This window comes from Stegostoma tigrinum, chromosome 9, assembly GCF_030684315.1.
Source record: "Stegostoma tigrinum isolate sSteTig4 chromosome 9, sSteTig4.hap1, whole genome shotgun sequence".
Taxonomy (NCBI): domain Eukaryota; kingdom Metazoa; phylum Chordata; class Chondrichthyes; order Orectolobiformes; family Stegostomatidae; genus Stegostoma; species Stegostoma tigrinum.
Window position 1 is genome coordinate 48,102,279 of NC_081362.1, and position 21,372 is coordinate 48,123,650.

The following is a 21,372-nucleotide window of genomic DNA, read 5'->3' on the forward strand; positions in this document are numbered from 1 at the left end:
GGGTTTGACAAGCACACTCCGGTTTTTGTCCCATCTTGAGGCAGGGGAAATGGGGGAGTACGAGACTAAGATATGAGAAAGGGCCTACTGGGAATTGGAATACAGATTTTATTCAAGACAAACTCTAAGCTAAGAAAAGAGTTGCAAAGTAAAATAAGATATACACAGGTATGTAACAGTTGGAGTCGTTTGTAAGCTACCAGGAAGGGAAAAGATTTGCAGGGAAAGATGAAGAAGTAAGTGGAATTAAAAGATGATAAGAGGAAATTTATAGCTTGTCATTCACTCAGAAAATGAGAGTGAAGAAACCAGGGGAAATGTTGAGATTAGGACAATGGATATGAATACAATTAGGAGCATTTAAAGAGACTCACAGGTAGTTGAGGTATAGATTGAAATCGTCTTGGGTGAGAAATCTTTTTACACCAATTTGGGGGGGTGGACAGAAGGAAGGATATCAAAGAGAAACTCAAGCAGATCTTGATAGCGTCGAAGAGAATGAGAAGTTTAAAAGAAATACAAAAGGCAAGGTAAAACAGAATAAGGTCTGGTGATTGAAGCAACAAGACATTAGATGATGGCAAAAGCCAACGTGTGACTTGCCAATAAGTGTCCCCAAATTACTGTACAGCTTGCACTAAAGAAAAAGAAAAAGCAAGTTGAAGTAAAGTGACATCCTCAAAAAGAAATTAATTATATTGAGATCATGATGGAAAGTGCCTTGTACAAGAACAACAGACATCCTGCAAGAAAATGTAAAACATATACAAACATTTACATATACAAATAAAATATCCATTTTTCTTGTATTAACAGATCAGACTAGCTAAGATAATAACATTCTAGATATTTGAGCTTATGTCACAAATCAGCGCTGAGAAATTTCAGTATTTTCAGAGGTACTGTTCTTTGGAGAATTTACATCATCAGACCTCATATGCCTGTTCCAATGGCTGAGATAGATGTCAAAGATTCCTGGTGCTATTTGAAAAATACAGAGTTCTTCTAATGCCTTGGCTAGTATTCCTCTCACCATCAATATCATTCAAAAAGGTTAACTAATTCCTATCTTCATTTGTGTGATCGAGCTGAACATGTTTCAACTTTTTTTGCAAAGCAACAGGTGCTGCAGAATAATTTATTCCATGCAAAGTGAGCTGTAGTGACTCTGATGGTCATGACAATCATCTAAATAAATGCAAGTCTAATTTTTTGGTGAGAATTTTTACAGTTTTCCCCCCCAACCTGCTTTTAAGGTCTTTGAAGATTTGTAAGTGAGACGTATATTTTAAGGAACTCTACATCACTATTGGCAGATAGTATGCATTCCTCATCAGGCCCACAGAAATCTTCAAATGAGGTAATGAATTTCTAATCGGTACCCAGAAACCAAAGTAAAATTGATGAATACCTCATTCCCAAAATCACTTTCAGAATCATTAACTCAAAAAATATATCTTTGTTGCACCCACTGTGTGTGCATGTACTTTTTAACCAAAGATAGCAAACAGTTGCTTCAGGTAATGATCATGTCATACTGCAATATTCAGCATATCTATTAAATCCTGGCCGTAAATACTGGCTGCATTATCAAAATCAATTCAAACTTGGCAATTGCTGAATCATGATACTTAACTGTAAATTGGATTTATAGAACTAGTGAGAGTTCTGCTCCTAGCCATTAAATTTCAAAAATCGTAAGTGCAGAAGCCTGGCTCAATGATGTGTGCAGGAAGACAAGTCAGGAACAGCACCAGGCCTAACTGCACTTTTTGTCTGATACTGCCACACATCTTGCCATAGCCCACATTCTTCAAACCCCTTATAAGATTCGCTCTTGCTTACTGTTCCCACATTAAGTGAGGGACGGAGGTACAGATCTCTCTCCTCTATTGGCGTGTTAGGATCACCAGGCTATTTGCAAGCTCAGTATGTCTGTTACCATCATTGTGGATCTGAACTTAGGCTTTCCTTTGTTGAGATCAGTGGGGGTAGCTGGAGACAAAAACAGTTGGGTAACCCTACCTTTGTGCTGGACATACTACTAACTACATAGGTCAGGTAGAGCCGGAGCCTCAGTTGACTTTGTAAGTATCTGATCTTACCTCACCGATGGTGCAGACTGTCCATTCACATATTTAGCACATATACAATTTTATATATAATATATACAATGCATATAATGCAGAATAGGCTGACCACAAGTCGTCAGAGTCTGGAATGAACAACCTGGGTGAGTTGTTCAGTAATCTTACCACCTTTAAAAGATACTCAGATAAGCATGTGTAGTGTCATAAAATTCAATGCTATGGGCCTAGTGATGGAAAGTAAGACTAGTGCAGATTTAGTGTATTTTTGGCAGTACTGATTTGAAAGGCTGAAGGCCCTCTTTCTGTATTGTATGATTCTATGATTCTAAGAAGTCTCACTCTTACAATGTTAGCAACTCTTCATAAATTCACAGTCTGGTACTTTTAGGGCGTTTAAAAAGGTATTTTGGAACCATGGGAATTACACTCTACAGACTTTCAAGTCAAAGTGCTATTAGTCTACTCCAGAATCAGAAAGGTATCGCATTCTACAGTTGACTGCTTGTCAACAACTTGCAATCTGCAGCAGGACAACTCTTTCAGTAGAATATTACTGACCTCCACTGGTATATTTGCAGGTAGAAGCACCCATGAAATTTCCCATCTGCCCTTCCAACCAACTTCCCACCTGCCTCTGATCTGTCTACAATTTTATAGTAGACTATTGAAACTCAAAATGGCTTGCTCATTCTTGCCCTATTTGAGGCTATCAAGTGGCCAATTATTAAATAGCCTAGCTGATTAGCTTGGTTGGACGTGGGAGGGAAAAAAGGGTTGGGTGCTTCCATCATAGAACATAGAACAGTACAGCATAGGAACGGCCCTTTGAGCTGCCATATCTTTACACTCTTTCCAGATTATGTGACCTCCATAAAGTCTACCCACTCACCCCCTCCTTGGGTGTTATCTCTTTACCTGACCATTCCATCATGTCCTAGCACTGGTCCCTTTCCACTCCAATTGTGACTCTCTGGATTTACCAGGACCTTGTAGTCCCAGCAGTTGCTACTGGTCCAAGTGACACTGCTGGAAATACAAAGCTTGGCCAGTCAGATGGCTTGTGGTTCTCTGAGATAGGATTCCATGTGTGATGACAGGAAGCCTCAAGGGGTCACACAGTGGTTAGCATTGCAGCCTCACAACCCCAGGAACCTAGGTTTGATTCCAGCCTTGTGTGGAGTTTGCACATTCTCCCCACGTCGACGTGGGTTTCCTCTGGGTGCCCTAGCTTCCTCTCACAATCTAAAGATGTGCAGGCTAGGTGGGCTAACTGTGGTAAAATGTGAGGTTCTGGGGATGGGGTGGCTGATCTTTGGATGTTTGGTTTGGATTCAATGGCCTGATGGCCACCAACTGTGCGGTTGGGATTCTATGGATTCTATGATTGTCAGCACAATCAACATGCAGTACAGCATTAAATGGCTGTGGAGCTGAAATGATTGGCAGAGCTGCTGCAATACTGTCTTTTTCAGAGGTGGGCAAGAAGCCCTGTCAGCTGAAAACCCAAATCTTGGAGATTTAGTTGCTGCACAATTGAAAAAGTCAGAAAAGAGCATCTAAACAGGCAGAATTATGTTTGTCTATGGATTAAAAATGAAAGCAATAGCCAAAAGAGCTTTCTGAGGCAAAAAAAAACTTGAAATGGAATGGGACCTACATCCTAGTCTCTTAACTTTATTCCCACTAAACTACTTACTACCCAATGTACTTTCCTGACTCCCATGTTAGTTGATATTGTTAATTATTCTCTCCACAGGTACTGACCATATCACTTCAAATCTGCTATCATCTGCTCTCTCCTAAAAAAATCCCTTAGCCCCTCTATCCTTGCTGACATTCACCCTCATCTCTTAAAATTTAATTTTCTCTTTTTTCGGATGCAGCTGCTTACCATATCTGTGTCTGTCATTCTAAAATTGTTTAAATCCCTCCAATCAGATGTCCACTCTTGTCACAGTACTAAGATGATTCTGATTGAAGTCACAAATGACATCCTGTTTGATTGCTACAAAGTAAGCTGTTTCTTGTCATCCTTCTTAATCTGTCCGCAGTATTTGACATAATTGATCACGTCAACAAGGCGCCCCAAAGTTCATGTCCTCTATTCTCCAGTTGAGTGGAACTCCATTGAAGGGTTCCATACCTACCCATCTCATGTAGTTATATAAGCAGTTGCCAGGGCTTTAAGTTCCACACTGGCACAACACCACCCCCATTCTCACCTCCAACCAACAGATGGTGGCCTATCTGTTTGTTGTTATATGCTAACTTCATAGAGACATATTCAAAAAACACTGTCAAATTCCAAATGCACATTGACCAGACCTATTTTTATTTTATTAACACCTCTTTTGAATCCTCCATAGACTTTAAATTGCCAGATTGGTTAGCTGAGTTCTAGAGACAGTAGAGCAGAAATTTCCTCCAACAAACATTAAGAAGAGCAAAGCCCTTGTCTTTACTGCCTGCCATAAGCTTTGTTCCCTAGCAACCAACAGCACCCTTCTCCCTAGCAACTGTCTGAGTTTGAATCACGTCTTCAAACACTGTTCTTGTAACTGATCCACAAATGAGCTTCTGACCACTTAGCTGTGCCATAACTAAGGCCACCTTTTTCCACCTCATTAACATCAGACAACTCCACCCTCTCTCTGACATGTGCTGCTGATACTCTCAAGGATAGCTTTGTTGCCTTTCCAATTCATTCCTGGTCAGATTTCCATTCTCCACTTGCCATAAATTATGTGCAACCAATATTTCACTATCTAAATCACACTGAATTACACTAATCCATCACTCCTGTATGATACATTGCCTCCCCAGATAAGCAACATTTAGCTTTTAAAATTCTCATCCTCATATTCAAATTACTCTTTAACCTCACTCCTCCCTATATCTATAACCTTAGCCAGCTCCACAATCCTCTGAGATAACTGCACTTTTCAATTCTGGCATTTTATGCATTCTTGCTCCACCATGACAGCCATACCCACTGTTGCTAAGGAGCAAAGCTTTGGTGTTCCCTCCCAAAGCCTTTCCAACTGTCTTTACTTTTTTTAATCCACTTTTAAAACCTACATTTTTAACCAATCTTTTCAACGATTTCCCTAATATCCTGTTATGCAGATTGTTATCAAATTCTGTTTGACAATGCTCCTGTGAAATATCCTGGGAAGCTTTACAACAGAAAGGGTGGTAAATAAATGTATCTTGTTGTAAGGGAAAGTGCATTTACAATGCTGGCAGGGGATAATAGAAGTTTATGTGGCGACTTCTAGCGCTGAAAATAATAAAGATTAAAATATTCACTTCCACATCAGTAGATATTGAACCATCACAATGTTGGAATCGATTACATAAATTTTCATCAGTACAACTACCTGGATGATGCATTATTTCATACTGGCATGATCAATAATTATCCATTAGCTTTTCAGTTGATACTCCTTAAGGTAATAAAATATGCTTCTAATACATATCCTTTTTTTTCCTGTGGACGACTGCAATATATCTCTCACAAACTTCAAGGACAACTGTATGAAGACATGTAACATTAGATGTGAATGCACACAACCCAAAGATCACAAAACAGAGATTATTTATTTTCATCACATCAGATCAGTACAAATAAAAAGGAAAATTAAAGTTAAATGTGGAAGATACAGTATTTACATGGAATTAAGGCTGTTTTTTTCACATTTGGTTGAGGAAATCCTTTCTGTGGCTGATCCACCTCCCATGATGCCTCCTTCCATTAAAGACACCCTTTCTTCTGGAAAGGGTTAGTTCGAAGATGTGCAGGCCAGGTGGATCAGCCATGCTAAATTGCCTGTAGTGTTCAGGGATGTGTGGGTTATAGGGGGATAGGATGCTCCAAAGGGCGGTGTGGACTTGTTGGGCCTGTTTCCACACTGTAGGGAATCTAATCTAATCTAATTGTTCCAGCTCTTGGTCTGGTTCTCTCCTTCACATCCAGTTTCCTGCCCTTTTCCCATTACCTTAGATTCTTCTACGGATCAAGAATCTAGCTATCTCAGCCTTAAATATTGGCAAGGACTCTGCCCTCAAAGCTCTCTGTGGCAAGGGGTTCTGAAGGCTCATGGCCCTCTGAGAGAAGAAATTCCTCCTCACCTCACCTCAATCTTAAATCGGTATCCCTTTATTGTGAGAATATGGCCTCTGGTTCTGGACTCTCCCATGAAGGGAAAAATCAATTCAGTATTTAACCAGCCAAGCCCCTTAAGAACCATGAGATCACCTCTCATTTTTCTAAATTCCAATGAGTAGCAACCCAATGTATTCGACCTTTGCTCATAGCACAATCCCTCCACACCAGGGATCAGTCTTCCAATTGCTTAATGTCTTTCTTCCCAGTACTTCTCTTTCAGTACTCTTGGTTATCATTTCAAACACCTGACCAAGCCTCATGTGATGCTCATCTCCATCAGAAGATTTGATGAATCCCAGGATATGATCCAAGAGAAGGACTGGGACATGTCCAAAGAAAAGATTGTGAGGAGAATAGCTCATGTATGAGTGCAGGTGCTATTATAAAACTAATCCAAGCCCAGAATGTACTTACGCCACTTCTGTTTATTCTTCGCAGGCAAGGTGTGTAGACAATCGTGCAAAGAACGGATGAATTGTTCACTATGTCATTGCCCTCTGGATGATAGTTGGTGGCGTGGATCATGGTAATGCCATTAACCTTGCAAAGCTCTTGTAGGATTTTGCTCTCAAATCACTGTGAATTTGACATGGAACACTGAATTGGACAAACCAATTATGTACTATCACTCTGGCTACTGTTGAGTATTTAGATCATGGATGAAAACAGCCTGCATGAACTAGATGAAATCATCTGTGAGTACAAGATAATTAGGTGTAGAGCTGGATGAACACAGCAGGCCAAGCAGCATCAGAGGAGCAGGAAGGCTGACATTTCAGGTCAGGACCTGAAATGGGCTGTTGTCTATAAACATTTCAAACGCTGTCCCAATTAGAAAGTCTCTGAATCTCTGGAAACTAACCCAACTCAGGTCAAGTGCCATACCGGAGTAATTCACCATATTCCTCCTGTTTGGCTTAAAACTTCAAATGACATAAACAATTACCACTTTTTCCCAACATGGGCCTGTGATAGCACCACTCCTAAGTTGAAGAAACTGGTGTCACTTTCCAGTGTGAAAGGGAGATGGAAATCTGGGAAGCTAAGGATGGGTGATGAGACAAGCTTCTGTTTGTGGGTCTAGAAGGAGTGTTCACATGCTGAGGTCCAACTCCCCCTGATGTATCACACATCATTAATACCTTTCCAACGATTGCTTTACCATTTTCTGATTTTCTCAGCAGATCATGGAGTGAGGTAGACAACTGTGTGTATTCTTGCCCAAACTCCTATAATCACCAGCTAGACCAAGGAATCAACGCAGATCTCTTCCATTCTTAGGCTGGGGCTAGTGTTCTACCAGTTGGACTTTCTCACCATCAGAAGTAATAATTTTCTTGATAACGAATTGCCCGAAGTATTGAATTTATTTCCAAAAAAGTTGGCACTTCTCTGGTCTGACTTTCAAATTAAACTGTGAAAAGTGGACCAAGTTGGTGTTGTATCTTGTAAGGGCTTCAAATATAGTAGTAGAGATGTGTATATCATCCAAATACAGAAAGAGGGACAGAAAATGAAGATCACGAAAAGTTTTATCCAATACAAGCATGAAAGTATCAGGGACAATACAAAGCCCAAGCAGCATTCTTGTGTATCCATAAGGTCCCCCAGTGCCGACTTTGGAATTCTATCTCTTCGATGTATTTTTCAACAATGTGTAGCTATAATCATGGGCCAAATCAACACTGCAGAATACTATGGACATTTGAGAACTTTCAGTGTTTTCTCAATCCTAGGTAAAGGGTAAGCATCAGTATGAGTCTTTGTGTCAATGCCCAGTAGTCAACTTGGATCCCCAGTTTTCTGTTTTATTTCCTCACAAGGATTGTGGGTGAGGATTCTGGGCTTGATGACTCTTGGATGATATCTTACTCCAAAGACTTCTATAGGTTGTCTGAGATTTATCCCAGTGATAGAGTGGGATCTGGCAATAAGGAATATTTAATAATCACTCACCTTTCATCACAATCATGTGGCTCACCAAGTCACAATACCCAATATCATCAGCAATACTGGGTATCCTCCAACTTGCCAATGTCCATCTTTGAAATGAGGTTAGAAATGCCTCCTCCTGTCAGTTCACTGACCAAAGCAGTGTCAGGTTTAAAGGCATCTACGGTGTTCTTGGTTGGAGGTACACAGAATTATCACTGAAATTGGCAATCTGCATGTGTACCCTACCCTTTTCTCTAACAATGATGAGGATGGCTCCCCAAGTTATACCAAGTATGAGCTCTATTATGTGTGACATGTAATCCTCAAAAGTCCTAATGTTAACCAGTTGGAGATAAATGACAAAAACCTTCAAGAACAGTGATAGTGAGAAAAGGTAAAAGAACAGTCCAACCAATGGTACTTGAGAATTCTAGTATTGCTTACAGGACACCGCACATTGACTGCATGATGCAAGGTCAAAGATTCCTTGGAGATAGTAAGAACCGCCGATGCTGGAGTCAGAGATAACGCAGCACAGAGTTGGAGAAACACAGCAGGCCAGGCAGCATCAGAGGAGCAGGAAAGCTGACGTTTTGGGTCGGAAGCCTTCTTCAGAAATGGGCCTTAGCCTCATCTGTCAACCTTACAATGTGCTGTTCATAGAAGTCACTACATATACTTCTAAGGATGCCCAGTTATCTCTTAGCACATTCAACCTAACACCATGCGTATTCTCAACTTCCTTACTTCTGCTGAAATACAGACTGGGCAAACTACCATAAACCCCCAACTCATGAAAACTGTGATTGAGAATAGATAGGGAAAGCTGGTGGAACCATGATTGTGAACGGCTGACTCCTGCAAAGATGGCTGACTTAGATAAGGAAAGAGCCAACAACCAGCTCACACTCCTCAGCAGGATGCTCACAGAAAATCTGGTGATTAAGAGTTCAGAACTCCCTTCCTGAACCAATTGAGAATGATGCATTTCATGTGTCAAATTTCATGTTTACTGTAAGGCACACTCCTATCACTCTACATAAGACTGAACCTCGACCTGGCGGAACTTGGTTCCCTCTACTAGTTCTTGACGGGAGACCCAGATGGCTGAACATCTGACAGTAAGGAAAGCCTGGATGGGGTCTCTGTGTCTGACAGCAGTGGTGGTGGCCATGGTTGTTGAAAACAGTCCTGTTGGAAAAGCTCGGCCTTGTCACAATTCCAAAACCCCTTTGGAACAGCCCTTCAGTAGGATTAGCCGTGCGGCTTACCATGGTGATAGGACAGCAAAGTCTGGATCTGTGCTTTGTTACAATTAAGCCTCGTCAACTTAATTTAGAGGCTCCCATCGGGTCACTGGTCTCATGAGGCGGTCCTTCAGAAGTACCAGATCATGAGGTGCTTCCAGTCTTCCCCTGAATCCCTCCAGCTTCCTACTCCAATGGGCAGAATATCCAACCAGGAGTTCTAATTTCTTCCTCTGCAGTGTCAAAGGAATGCAGATGGAAGGCCTCTGCCTGGGTTTGGCCTAAAGGTCTAATTTTCTCTGCTAAAACTTGAATGATGCTGGTGTAGCTTCAGCCTCCCACAGAGACAATGCCAGTTTAAAATCCCCCACCATTTGCTCCATCTCAAACAGGCACCTTTCAACCTCATCTGCCATGACTTGGCGTTTACGCTATGGATCCCTGTTGATTACGCCATGAGATGTGAACATACAGACAGCCCAAAAAACAAGATGTAGGGATCCTTTCTTCTGCTGATATTAGGTCATTACAAAAATGGAGGAAAATTAAAATCAAAAATGGCAGACACAGTATTTACTTGGAATTTAGCCTGTGATTTTTTTTATATCCAGTTGAAGAAATTCTTTGCCTGTCTGATCCTTCTCCCAGTGAGGTCCACTTCCCCCAAAGATACCCTTTCCTCCAGAGAGGATCCACTTGTCTGCTTCAGCGGCCCTATTCATTGCCCTTTCTCACCATTGTCATCTATTCCTGGAAGCTCTGTTACAGACAGAAGCACCTGTGCTAACAAAGAGTACTGAGAATCACCATATGTACAATAACTGAACACATAGAAACTAACAACTCCTCTCTAAATTCATTTTTGAAGTCCTATTCAAAATAGTCACAAGTTTCACAGGATTATGCATTCAGTAGACTCACAGATGGTTAAGAGATCAAAAAGCTCCTTTCAAAACTGTGAATGTTGGAATAATGGTAGAACTTCCTTAAATTAACTACACTATGCCATTGCTGAAGCTTCAAAGCCCAGGAATCTCACTCTCAATATTACCAAATTGTGTGGTACATGGCTAGAAAAAGAATGGTGAATATGTGGATCAAGAATACCCAATCAAGCTGATAGAACCTCAATTATACAAAATTGTTTCTCCTCTCTCCAAAATTTCCCTGCCACTCATGCATTTCCTATACAAAGAATTCATTCACTGTCCCTTGATGGATCTAATTATCAGACAAGTGACGATTGCTGTTGCTCTCACTGGAGAAATTAAGAAGTTGCAAATTTCTCAGTCAGGCCAAAAAAAGGAAGCACAGTTAAGAAATACAGAAGATAAAGAGATAAAGAAAAAGAAATGAAGAAATGGGAGAGTAAAGACTGAAATGAATAGTGAAAGGAGAATAACAGATTGACTTCCGACCAATCATGGTACAGATGTAACTGCACACTTCTGGCCATGTTTCTGATCGGATGCAAATGAATACAAAGTATACAGCCAGGGACTAGGGCACTCAGGGCACAGCAGTGTCCCTACCTCTCAGCCAGGAGGCTTAGGTTTCAGTCCCACATGCTTCAGAGATGTGTAATAACATTTCTGAACATTGATTTAAAATAACTATGGCCTGAGACTGAAAATGGCATTCCTACAATTCATCCCAATTTGACTGCACTGACCTCTGCAACTACAGATCAGAGAATCACTCCTGACCCGTTAATACACTGTGTCACATGTACCTCCTGCAGTGTCTGCACCATTCAATGTGCGGTGTTCCTATAACAGGTCTGTTACTTTTAGGGCTGGTACCCTTTCACTGGTTTGAGATCATTTTCTCAATCTGCATGTTTACACTTCTCTTTCTTTATTTCTTACTCTAATTGCATTACTCTAGAACAAGGGCATGTGCCATGTTCTCTCTTCTGAAGCAAAACACATTTCATTTAATGCTGCAGTTAAAGTCTGATAAATGATGATAAAGAATGTCAGTTTGAAATTCCAAATATTCAGGATGATTTAAATTAATTGGACTAGCAATCATCCCATAACAGTTGACTGAATTAGTTGGTTCATTTAACTCATCACTTTTTAAATATCTTTTCATTTTTTTCCGCAGAACTATATGAATCATTGGTTACATTCAAAGGCTAATTAAGAGTTTGAAGGGACACAATATGAACTTTCCTCTGTGATTGCAATAATTTTGATACTGTGTAGTCATTACGTTGGTTAGTCCTACACAGAAAAACTTTCTGAGCTTCCACTATTCGTAGAATGATGGTAGGGCCATTCACCTGACATGACTATCCCACTAGAAATCATGATTCAGAGCCATCTGCTTAGTCTGACTCTTATCAAAGTGTGCCAAATGCATTAATACTGGATTAAAAATTATGACAGACAATCTATTACAGTGCGTATCACTAAACAGCATCCAGAAAATTTTGTTGTCTGTTATATTTGAATAACTTGCTCACAAGCTGTTTTCTTCCACAATTGTTTTTATAGGCCAATGGTTAATGGGTTGGCAATTCATTTCAAAATGATTAAGCAGTTTGTCAAAATCTCTCAATGAATGAAATGCTAATAGAGTGGAGGGATCATAACGCAACAGTCAATTACAAGAAGTGTTTTTGCATTCTGGGAGATTGTACAATTGGCATTCAATTCAAAATGATATGCTTCTCTTAGCCAGAGCAATGTATAAATGGGACAAAATGTATTTCACCTTTCTAATTTATTATCATTGTAACTTCAAAATGATTCTTATTAAAGAATGTAATGAATATAAATTATTCCTTTACAAACGTTGTCACCATTTCCTGATAAAACACAAAAGCACAAAATTTACACAGAGTCCAGTTGATGTGATTTACAGCTTTTAACTCTTATTTTAGAGTTAATTTAGATCAGGAGTATTTCACTGACAACCTCAGTCTGCCAAGTTCGAACCAGTCAATCGCACAAGCACTTTGTTTTGAATCTATAGGATTTTCGGAAATCAAAGTTGAAGGCAAATTACAGGTAAAGTCACCATTGTCCTACCAGATCACAGAGGTGCTCTAATTGGAGAAAGATGACTGGTGGTGGTCAAACGTGAGGGTCACCACGTGTCAGTTGTGGCAAGAGGTTGAAGAGGTAAGTCCTTCATGGTAAATTTGTAGAAGAAGGTGGAGTTGAGGTAAAAGGTGATTCTATCTTATCAAGTACCCAATAGTTGGGTCACCAACACCTTTTCCTATTTCTCACATTCTTATGTATCTGATGTGCACCAAACAATATACAATTTTGCACTTTGGAACAGATGTTAGCATTGTAAAGTTTAGGATATTTTAGGATATAAATTTGATTGGTCATATTGCCTGAATCTTATGAATGTTTGACAAGTCCATGATCATAAGCAAATACTAATAGGACAACATTCATGCTACATTTCACAAAACATAATTACAATTAAGTTTTACGTGAAGCACACATTTTTTGATCTGACTTTTGTTCCAAGTTAATATTAAAATTGTTCAAACATTTATCAGTTAGTGAAAAACAATTAAATCAACATTATAATCACTTTTTTTTGCAAGGACCTATAAGCCTTCTTCCAGAAAATTATTTAACTTCATATAAGTTACCAAAACATTTTTTCAAAAGGTTTAGTATTGGGGTTATCTCATGTTAGTTTCAGTGGGAAAACTAAAGGACACAGATCTCCTCTCAAATTGACAAACTTGACTTTTTAACAGTTCAACATGATCATTGACAATTTCGCACTTCTTGCGTGCAAAAGAATTAATAACAACGATTAGTCATAATCTGTGAGAACAGGAGCCACAAAATAGTATGTGGCTAAATGGAATGTCTGCTTTATCAAAGCTGATCTGCTACCTGGCAATTTAGAAGTACCTTCAAGAAGTATTGATATAAACAAACTACTGGAGCCAAGTCAAACATCTGACTGTGAAAATGTTACCAACCTACTTTCTGAGCCACAGTCAGCATTTAGATATTATACGATTATTCGTTAAAATTGTCAATACCGAGCTTTCCTATTAAAGTGAAAGGTAAAGAAAACACTACCGTATAATGTATATTCAAGTATAAAGTTACTTATGGTATTGGTGATTGGTTTAATCACCGTTTAGGTGAAAACTGGTGTCAACTTTTTTATTTTAAAAATCCTTTCAGAGGGATGCTTTTTAAGTATTTGCTTGTACAGCGGTTCTTGCTTATGAACACACGGCCTGATTAGTTAAGATAATAAAATGTGAGGCTGGATGAACACAGCAGGCCAAGCAGCATCTCAGGAGCACAAAAGCTGACGTTTCGGGCCTAGACCCTTCATCAGAGAGGCTCTCTGATGAAGGGTCTAGGCCCGAAACGTCAGCTTTTGTGCTCCTGAGATGCTGCTTGGCCTGCTGTGTTCATCCAGCCTCACATTTTATTATCTTGGAATCTCCAGCATCTGCAGTTCCCATTATCTCTTATGCCTGATTAGTTAAATTGCTTCTCAGGATGTCTCTTGCGTGGAAAGAATGATTGATCGAGCCCCAGCACAAATATAATTATTGTTTTCCGTTCCCAAATAAATAAGTAAGCGCGATTTTTGTTTGCATTGAGCCTGGAGTTTGTTGGTGGTCTAACTATTCCCTTTTGATTTTCGTCGAGAAATGTGCCAGGGAGCTCCAACACAGAGAGGTCATTGTTCTTCATTTTAATTTGTCTTGGTGAGTTTCGAGTTGGCTGGAATGTTTGTTAAGATTATACTTACTAAAACCGGCTGGTGACCGTTCGTTCGCTGGAAACCTGCTCCTTTGGAGCCTGCTGCATTTTGGTGGAGGAAGTGATAACAAGTATTAAGCTTTACCTGAAGCCTGCTCCGAAGGACTGTTTTGTCACAGTGCACCTGGAGAACGTCATGTAGCTTGTCAGTTGCTAGGTTACACACGCGCGTCTCCAACACAGCAACTGGCAGGTCACTGCAAAGAGCATTCCAACTATTTGCAAGATTTTGTTTTTCGCTGTTGTAGGAGAGTTCTAATAAAAAAAATTACAGTTTTATAGCATTCACATGAATATAACCTGCAAATCTAACACGTGATGACATATTTTCTCATTTTGCCGATAGGCGCCACAAACCATATTCAACTATATAGCGAACTTTGCATCTTCATATTTAGTCTGCACTAGACGTAAGTAAACTGGATTCGTTCGATCTCCCCCCCCCCCCCCTCCCACGATCATCCATTCCGCAAAGTCATAACACAACTTGAGAAGAAAGCTTGACATTAAAATCTGTGGACAGTGCACCCTTTTTCAAGAGCATGAGAACTGACTCCATCTAAATCACTGCACTCGGTAACAGCATAAGGCTTTTGCTTTTAAATAACCTGGGGCATACCAAATTCCAATAACGGCAATGTTTTTATAAAAGCAGTATTCACAAGCATCTATCTAAAATGTCCCATCCACTTCTCGACTACTCAGAAGGGGGCTGCCTAGGTTGGACGTTTGATAACCACTAGAGAAAAGGAGATTAGACACAGCTGCAGGACTGAACAAAAATTATTGAAAAAATACATTCTCAAATTAGTTCAGATACGCTTCAATGAGGCTGCACGACAGCAGGTTAGATGATTCTGCCCAGATCAAAAGATGTACAAATAAAAACTCATATCACTTTTTTTGCTACAAATCATACTTTCTATTGTCATATTTTTGTGTTTACCTTTCCATAACAAATTTCTCTAACCACATTTTGAATGTAAATGATCTTTAAACTTCTTGTGTTGTAATTACACACCCCTGTTTGTCATATTCATGAAAACGTGTTTGTTCTTACCAATTCTATTTCCCTGCCACTAAACATGTGGTGTTTCCACTTAATACAAATACTGTTAAGTTCTGAGAGTATCAAACTAAGCACAGATCTATACCTTCAAACTCTCCAGAGAAAATATAGTGTCTTTTTAGGTTAGTTTGTGGTTCAGCAGCACTATTGTGTCCAATATGTTTCTAAACAGGAAAATCCAGCCAAGTCTATCTGTTCAGAGTGAAATTAAAATGAAAGTAGAAGTGCATTACAGGCCAGAGAATAGTCTGAAAGGAATCTATGATTACATTTGCAAGCCATGTAGCTCAGCTACATGTCTTCCTAGAACCAATATATTTCTTGTGATCTTCATTGCTGATAATCATTGGGAAATCACTGCTGTAGGGATTGACACTTCCATTTTTTTACAAAGTTGAAGTTAATCCCTATCATGATGACTGATCAGAACTCTGAGGTACTACCATTTAATTTCAAAATCTTTTTTCAAAGAGGACTGCTACAAACAAAAAAGGGCTGCCTGGCAAAGTCTTGTGTTGAACCCATGGAAAGTCACACCTTGACAATGGTAGAGGAACTTCAAACTGAGATAGAGATGTAACATTCAGCAATAATGAGAGGGCCATCTATCAGCAGAAAGCTATGTGCTGCAGCCATTTTTGCATTTTGCCCTACCAGGAATATTCAAAAAAGGAGTTAAAAACTAACTGCAAACTTGTTTTGTTCAATTGGAAGAACGTGTACTCATGAACTGAAGTTCACATGTGCTAGCTTGGGTTTAAGCCCTAGCGTGCTGTGAAAATTCATGTTAAAGAACCACCTATTTATTGCCCCCGCACTGCAAGTAAAATAGTTCCCTTAGTCTGAGTGCTGGAAGCCAACTAGCCAACAAACTAAAAACCAAAAGAACTGTGGATGGTGTAAATCAGGAACATAAACAAAGTTGCTGGAAAAGTTCAAGTGTGGCAGCAAGGAAAAAACAGAGTTAACGTTTTGGGTCCAGTGACCCTTCCTCAGACAGAAGGAATCAAGACAATAAGGACTCTCTTAGCAGGAGTACTGCCAACTACCCACCGTCAAAGGAAACGGAACAAAAGTACTTCAATTGACCTGCATAAACCAAGAATCCCAAATATTAACATTTTATGGTCCACTCCTCATGAACAATCAAGATAGACAGATCTATATATCTTTTAATTTTTATCTTTTGTTAGGACTCACTTCTTATTCATAACCTGTGTATGTTTGCTGCAGTATTAATTTGTTTTTGCATTTGGTAACTAATAAACTACTCTTTTGTTAACTCAAGAAAGCCTGATTAATTGGCTTGTCTTAAAATATAAATTCATTTGGTCTGGAAGAAAGGCGTCACAAGGAAGACATCTTTTTTAAATGAACCTGTTGTGACCAACAAGGTTATGGGTAAATATAGAAGGGGAGCCAGTTCATCCCTTGTCAACCAAGAGCTTAACAGTTTGGGGTATCTCTTTGGAACTGTCATAATTTAGGGAATATCAGTAGAGTTGAGTCATAACATCCCTTGTGCCAGACCTACATTTATCTGGAAGCATTTCTTCTTTAAAATAAGATCTTATGGATTTGGCTTTTCTGCCACAGGATGACTGGGACTAAGAAAGCACTTTTGTGACAAAGATAAAATTGTAAATTTATTTTGTGCCCTACTAGAAATAATGTTTAAGGTTGTTACAAAAAGATCTTAGAAAGGATTTGTCAATAAATACCTTACAACTGAAACTAGAAGTTTGGTTGTAAGACTTATTTTTGCATATTGAGAATATTTCTCTGTTCATCACAACAAAGTGACAATTAAGTTGTAATCAAACAAATATACCATTTTCCTTCATTCAATTGTGCTCATTCTTGCTTCAGAAGAACTGGAATAGTTGTTGCAAGTCACTCAGACACAGTTCAAATATGATCATAAGGTTATGGATTTAACTCCAATTTACATGCCTGTCTCCTGTAATCCTTGTCAATAAAAAAAATGTTGAACTTTACCTTAAATATTTTCAATGATCTAGTCTCCATTGTTTTACATGGAAAAGAATTCCAACAAATAATAACCCACTGAGAAAATAAATTCCTACTAGTTTTAATGGGAGGCTCGTTAATTTTAAACACAGCCCCCCCTTCCAGATTCCCCATGAGCTGAAATATTGTCTTAGCATATACCCTTTCAAGTGCCTGCAGAATTTTATGTATTTCACTTAGATAACCTTTCACTTTTTTAAAACTCCAACGAACACAGGCCCAATCTGCACTTCCTTTCCTCATAAGACAATACCTTTATCCTCCAAAATCAGCTTAGTGAGCCTTCTCTGGGCTAATTCTAATGCTGATATATCTTTCCATTAGTAAGGAGAGCAAAACTGTACACAGGACTTTAATTGTGGCCTCACCAAAGCACTACAACAAGATTTAGCAACTTATAAACCTATACCCTCTTAAATTTTGCCTTCATAATTACTTGCTGTACATACAACGTAATGTTTTCATGCACAAGCACACAGAGATACATCTGTACTGCAGCATTCTGCAATCTCACTTTACTTAAATAACATTCTGCTTTTTCTATTATTCCTGCCAAAAGTGGATAACTTATATTTTCCCATTTATACTCTCCTTGTGAATTTTTTTAACCTGTCCATATTCCCTTGCAGTTTCTGTGTATCCTTCCAACTTGGACTCCTACTTACATGGCAACACACATATGACATCAAATTAGGAGTACACTAGGCCTTTCAGCCCTTCTAGCCGACTCCACCATTTAGATAATCATAGCTGATCTGAATTCTTCACATTCTCACCAATGCCCACAACATGTTCTCTCTTGTTTATAAAAAAATCCACATATCCCTGCCTTAAAAATTTTAGACTCTTCTTCAATCACCTTTGGAGGAAGAGTTCCAAAGAGTCACATCCTCTGTTAGATAAATAGTCTTCTCGTATCTGTCTTAAATGGGTAACACTTTATTTTAAAACAGTAACCCCTAGAATCATATTTGCTAACATGAGAAAATATGCTTTCCACATGCACCTGTCAAGACTTGCAGTGACAAGTGGTGCAGTCATACAACCAGACAAGTAGTCACGCTGTGCATCAGTTCTCAGTATGGGGCACGTAAATTTTTTTTAAACAGCAAGGCACTACGTCAATCTAGCATATGTATCATGTGACCTTAGTGTTTGCCTCAAGCACACAGCATCTGCAGCAGGCAGTGGGACATATCAGAAAGCCTTAGGGGAGCAGTCTTCACTGAAGTCCAGGGGAAACAAGGGGGCCCAGCTCAGTTAGTTGAAGGTGAACTTGCATGCTTATTTTCAGGTGTTGACTACAGTCAAGTGTCCGACTGGATGGTTTTGCACAGGGATTGTACCCCTGTGGTTCATTGTGGCTCAGTGGCTAGTACTACTGCCTTATAGTGCCAGACATCTGGGTTCAATTCTGTCCTTGTGCAACTGTCTGCATGGAGTTTGCATAGTCTCCCTGGATGTGTATGGGTTTCCTCCAGGTGCTCTGGTTTTGTCCCACAGTCCAAAGATGTGCAGATTAGTGGATTGGCCATGCAAAAAAAAATTGCCCCATTAGGTGGGTTAACCATGGTATAAAAACCTATGTGGAGGTTACAGAGATGAGGTGAGGGGCTAGATCTTGGTGGGATCCTCTTCAGAGGGCTGGTGCAGACTTGATAGACTGAATGGCCTCTTTCTGCACTGTATGGATTCTATGAACTGGCTTTCCTGATGGGTCTAGGACCATGATGAGACTCCTGCCTTTCAGTTCTTTCATAGTTCTGGCTCTGGGTCCTAAAATATAGAGACAAAATAATGGAGTGATGATTAGAATTATCCCTATGATTGTTTCTGCAATATCCTATAGGTTTGGCCCTCCAAGTCAGTCACCAGTCTATCCATGGAGGAAGCTTTTCATTCTACCAGGTAGATGATTGTAGTGTTTTTGGCCTGAATAGCACCGCAAAGTCTGTGCCAGAACATCCATCCCTGTGCTATCCTCCCCATATCTTCACAGATTTGGATATTCATCATATGCTATGTTATGTATTACTCCAGTTGTTCACCTTCTGACAAGGACTCGGCATCTGAATTACTTGCAGTGTTCCTCTGAATACCAGAATCCTGCTTCAAATCAATGTCTGACAGCTGCCTGTAGGCTGCAACGTTCCCTCACTAGGCTTCCTCATTCCAGGATGCATTTCCCTGCTGAGGGTGCTGGTATCTGCTTTGATGCTTTGTGCCGAGCAAGAACATGGCATCACGCCTGATGAGATCTCCTGCTCCTCCTCAGATGTTAATGTGGGACCCTGTGAAAGATTGGTGCAGCATCTGATGGTTCACTTGCTTAGAAAACAAAACCAAAGATCATTACTGCCAATCACGTTTTAAATGCCTCGGGCACTGGAATATGTTGCCAATGTTCACAATTCATAGTTCCCAACATGCATTCAGTTATTCATTACAAATAGATGAGAATGTTCGGGAGTAGGTGTCATTCCTCTTTCTGTGCAACATGCAAGACACAATGCCCCTCTCTTTAACAGGCACATACAAATCACTCTGTGTTGCACATAATGACTCTTGCACACTTAACAAACTCATGCTTTCCTCCCAATGTACGTCCCCAATTGAACTGCTTGACTCATTGCATGCATGTTCTACAGACTCTTTCTATTGATATGAGGACTGCCAGTTATGACACTCTGCCTCCCATCCTTAATATTTCATGGGCATTGCACATCCCTTTTCTCCTGCAACCAAACTGCAGTCTGTCCAATATCTACCAAATCATTACAATCACTCTTCTGACCTCTCAGAACTCAGCAGGCTGATGTATCTGCAGTGCCAAACTAACAGCAACCATTCCATAGTTTTTACCTCTTCTTCACACAGGAAAAAAAGTAATAGGCCGAAGGACAGTGTATAATGATACTAGTGCATCAATTTATCTTGCACTTTAGACAGCGCCAACCTACACTCATTTGGGCCTTTCCAGATAAGTGTAGCCTCTCTCACCAGTGCAAATTCATTAACATTGTTGAGGTGCTTCCTGATCTGCATCAAAGACCTTCAGATGATCCAAGGTTATTGACTTCCGATGCGACATCATAACTAAAACCAGTGATGGCAACACTCAATACATTTCTGTTTTAAATGTGTATGTAAAGTTGTGGTTCATTCAGACTTAAAGACAACATGAAAGATCAACAATAATATTTACGCAGTTGATATAATTTTGAGTGAAGTAGTACTATTAAATAGAGTACAAAACAGCTGACTAATAAGGCACCACCTTTTTAACTGTGTACGACACAAAGACTATTGAATGGTCTAAAAACAGGAACCAAGAAGTGTCATATCAAGGTGTAGATATTGCACTTGTCAACGGTGTTCACTATCATAAGAAAGTTGGTAAATTTGTATGGGATTCAACCTTTCATCTATTGCTCGTACAGAGGAAAAATTGTAGATCACCAGGATCCTAAGCATGAACATTATTTATAATGTTTCTCCCTTTTTCTGTAGCTAAGGGCTTCCAAAGGTAGGATTCAGATCCCAAATGGAATGATAAACTGGAATTGTGAGGTCATGAATCCAACATAGCAATGGCTGACCCTGCTTTTTCTTGCTCTAGTATGTCTCAGCCCACTCCCCCTTTGCTCACAAAGAGTTCATATCCATTTCCAAGCCTCAAAATCAGGTTACAATGGGAAAAGCTTGGGAAGTACCACTGTAGCTCATCCATAACGTTAAAGAGAATGGTTAGTGGAATCCCATCACAATAAGATTCTGTATTCTGAACTTGAGTCCTTTGAAGACAATCAATACATCAATGAATAGATCAATATTTGCCTTTGCAGAAAATCTAAAACTCAGTTTGAAGCATCAAGAAACATCAGTTATGCATTTATTGCATCTCAGAAGCTACAACATGGCAAAAGCAGAATTTTGGAAATTTTCTGAGTTATATTTTTCTGAATTTTTTTTTATTAGCACAAAAACAGAATCTCTGGAAACAAAAGTTTATTCCCGCACAGCAATTTAATTTTGTTCAGCTACATACTTTGTAATGTCTGTC

At 39.5% G+C, this 21,372-nt stretch overlaps 1 protein-coding gene across 6 annotated transcripts in view; it reads right to left on the reverse strand.

The window, feature by feature from the left end:
* The window catches only part of LOC125455049 (acylphosphatase-2-like), a 246,219-nt gene that overhangs the window by 43,120 nt on the left and 181,727 nt on the right, over nucleotides 1-21,372 (reverse strand). Inside the window, exon 1 of one of the 6 annotated variants that reach the window (XM_059648522.1) lies at nucleotides 14,295-14,383. The exons of 4 other annotated variants lie outside the window; for them this stretch is intronic. In XM_059648522.1, coding sequence (XP_059504505.1) covers nucleotides 14,295-14,347 — 53 coding nt within the window. In that variant the 5' untranslated portion in view covers nucleotides 14,348-14,383. Of the gene's footprint in view, nucleotides 1-14,198; nucleotides 14,384-21,372 lie in introns of those variants that run through there. One more of the 6 variants, XM_048536555.2, reaches the window with a different exon arrangement.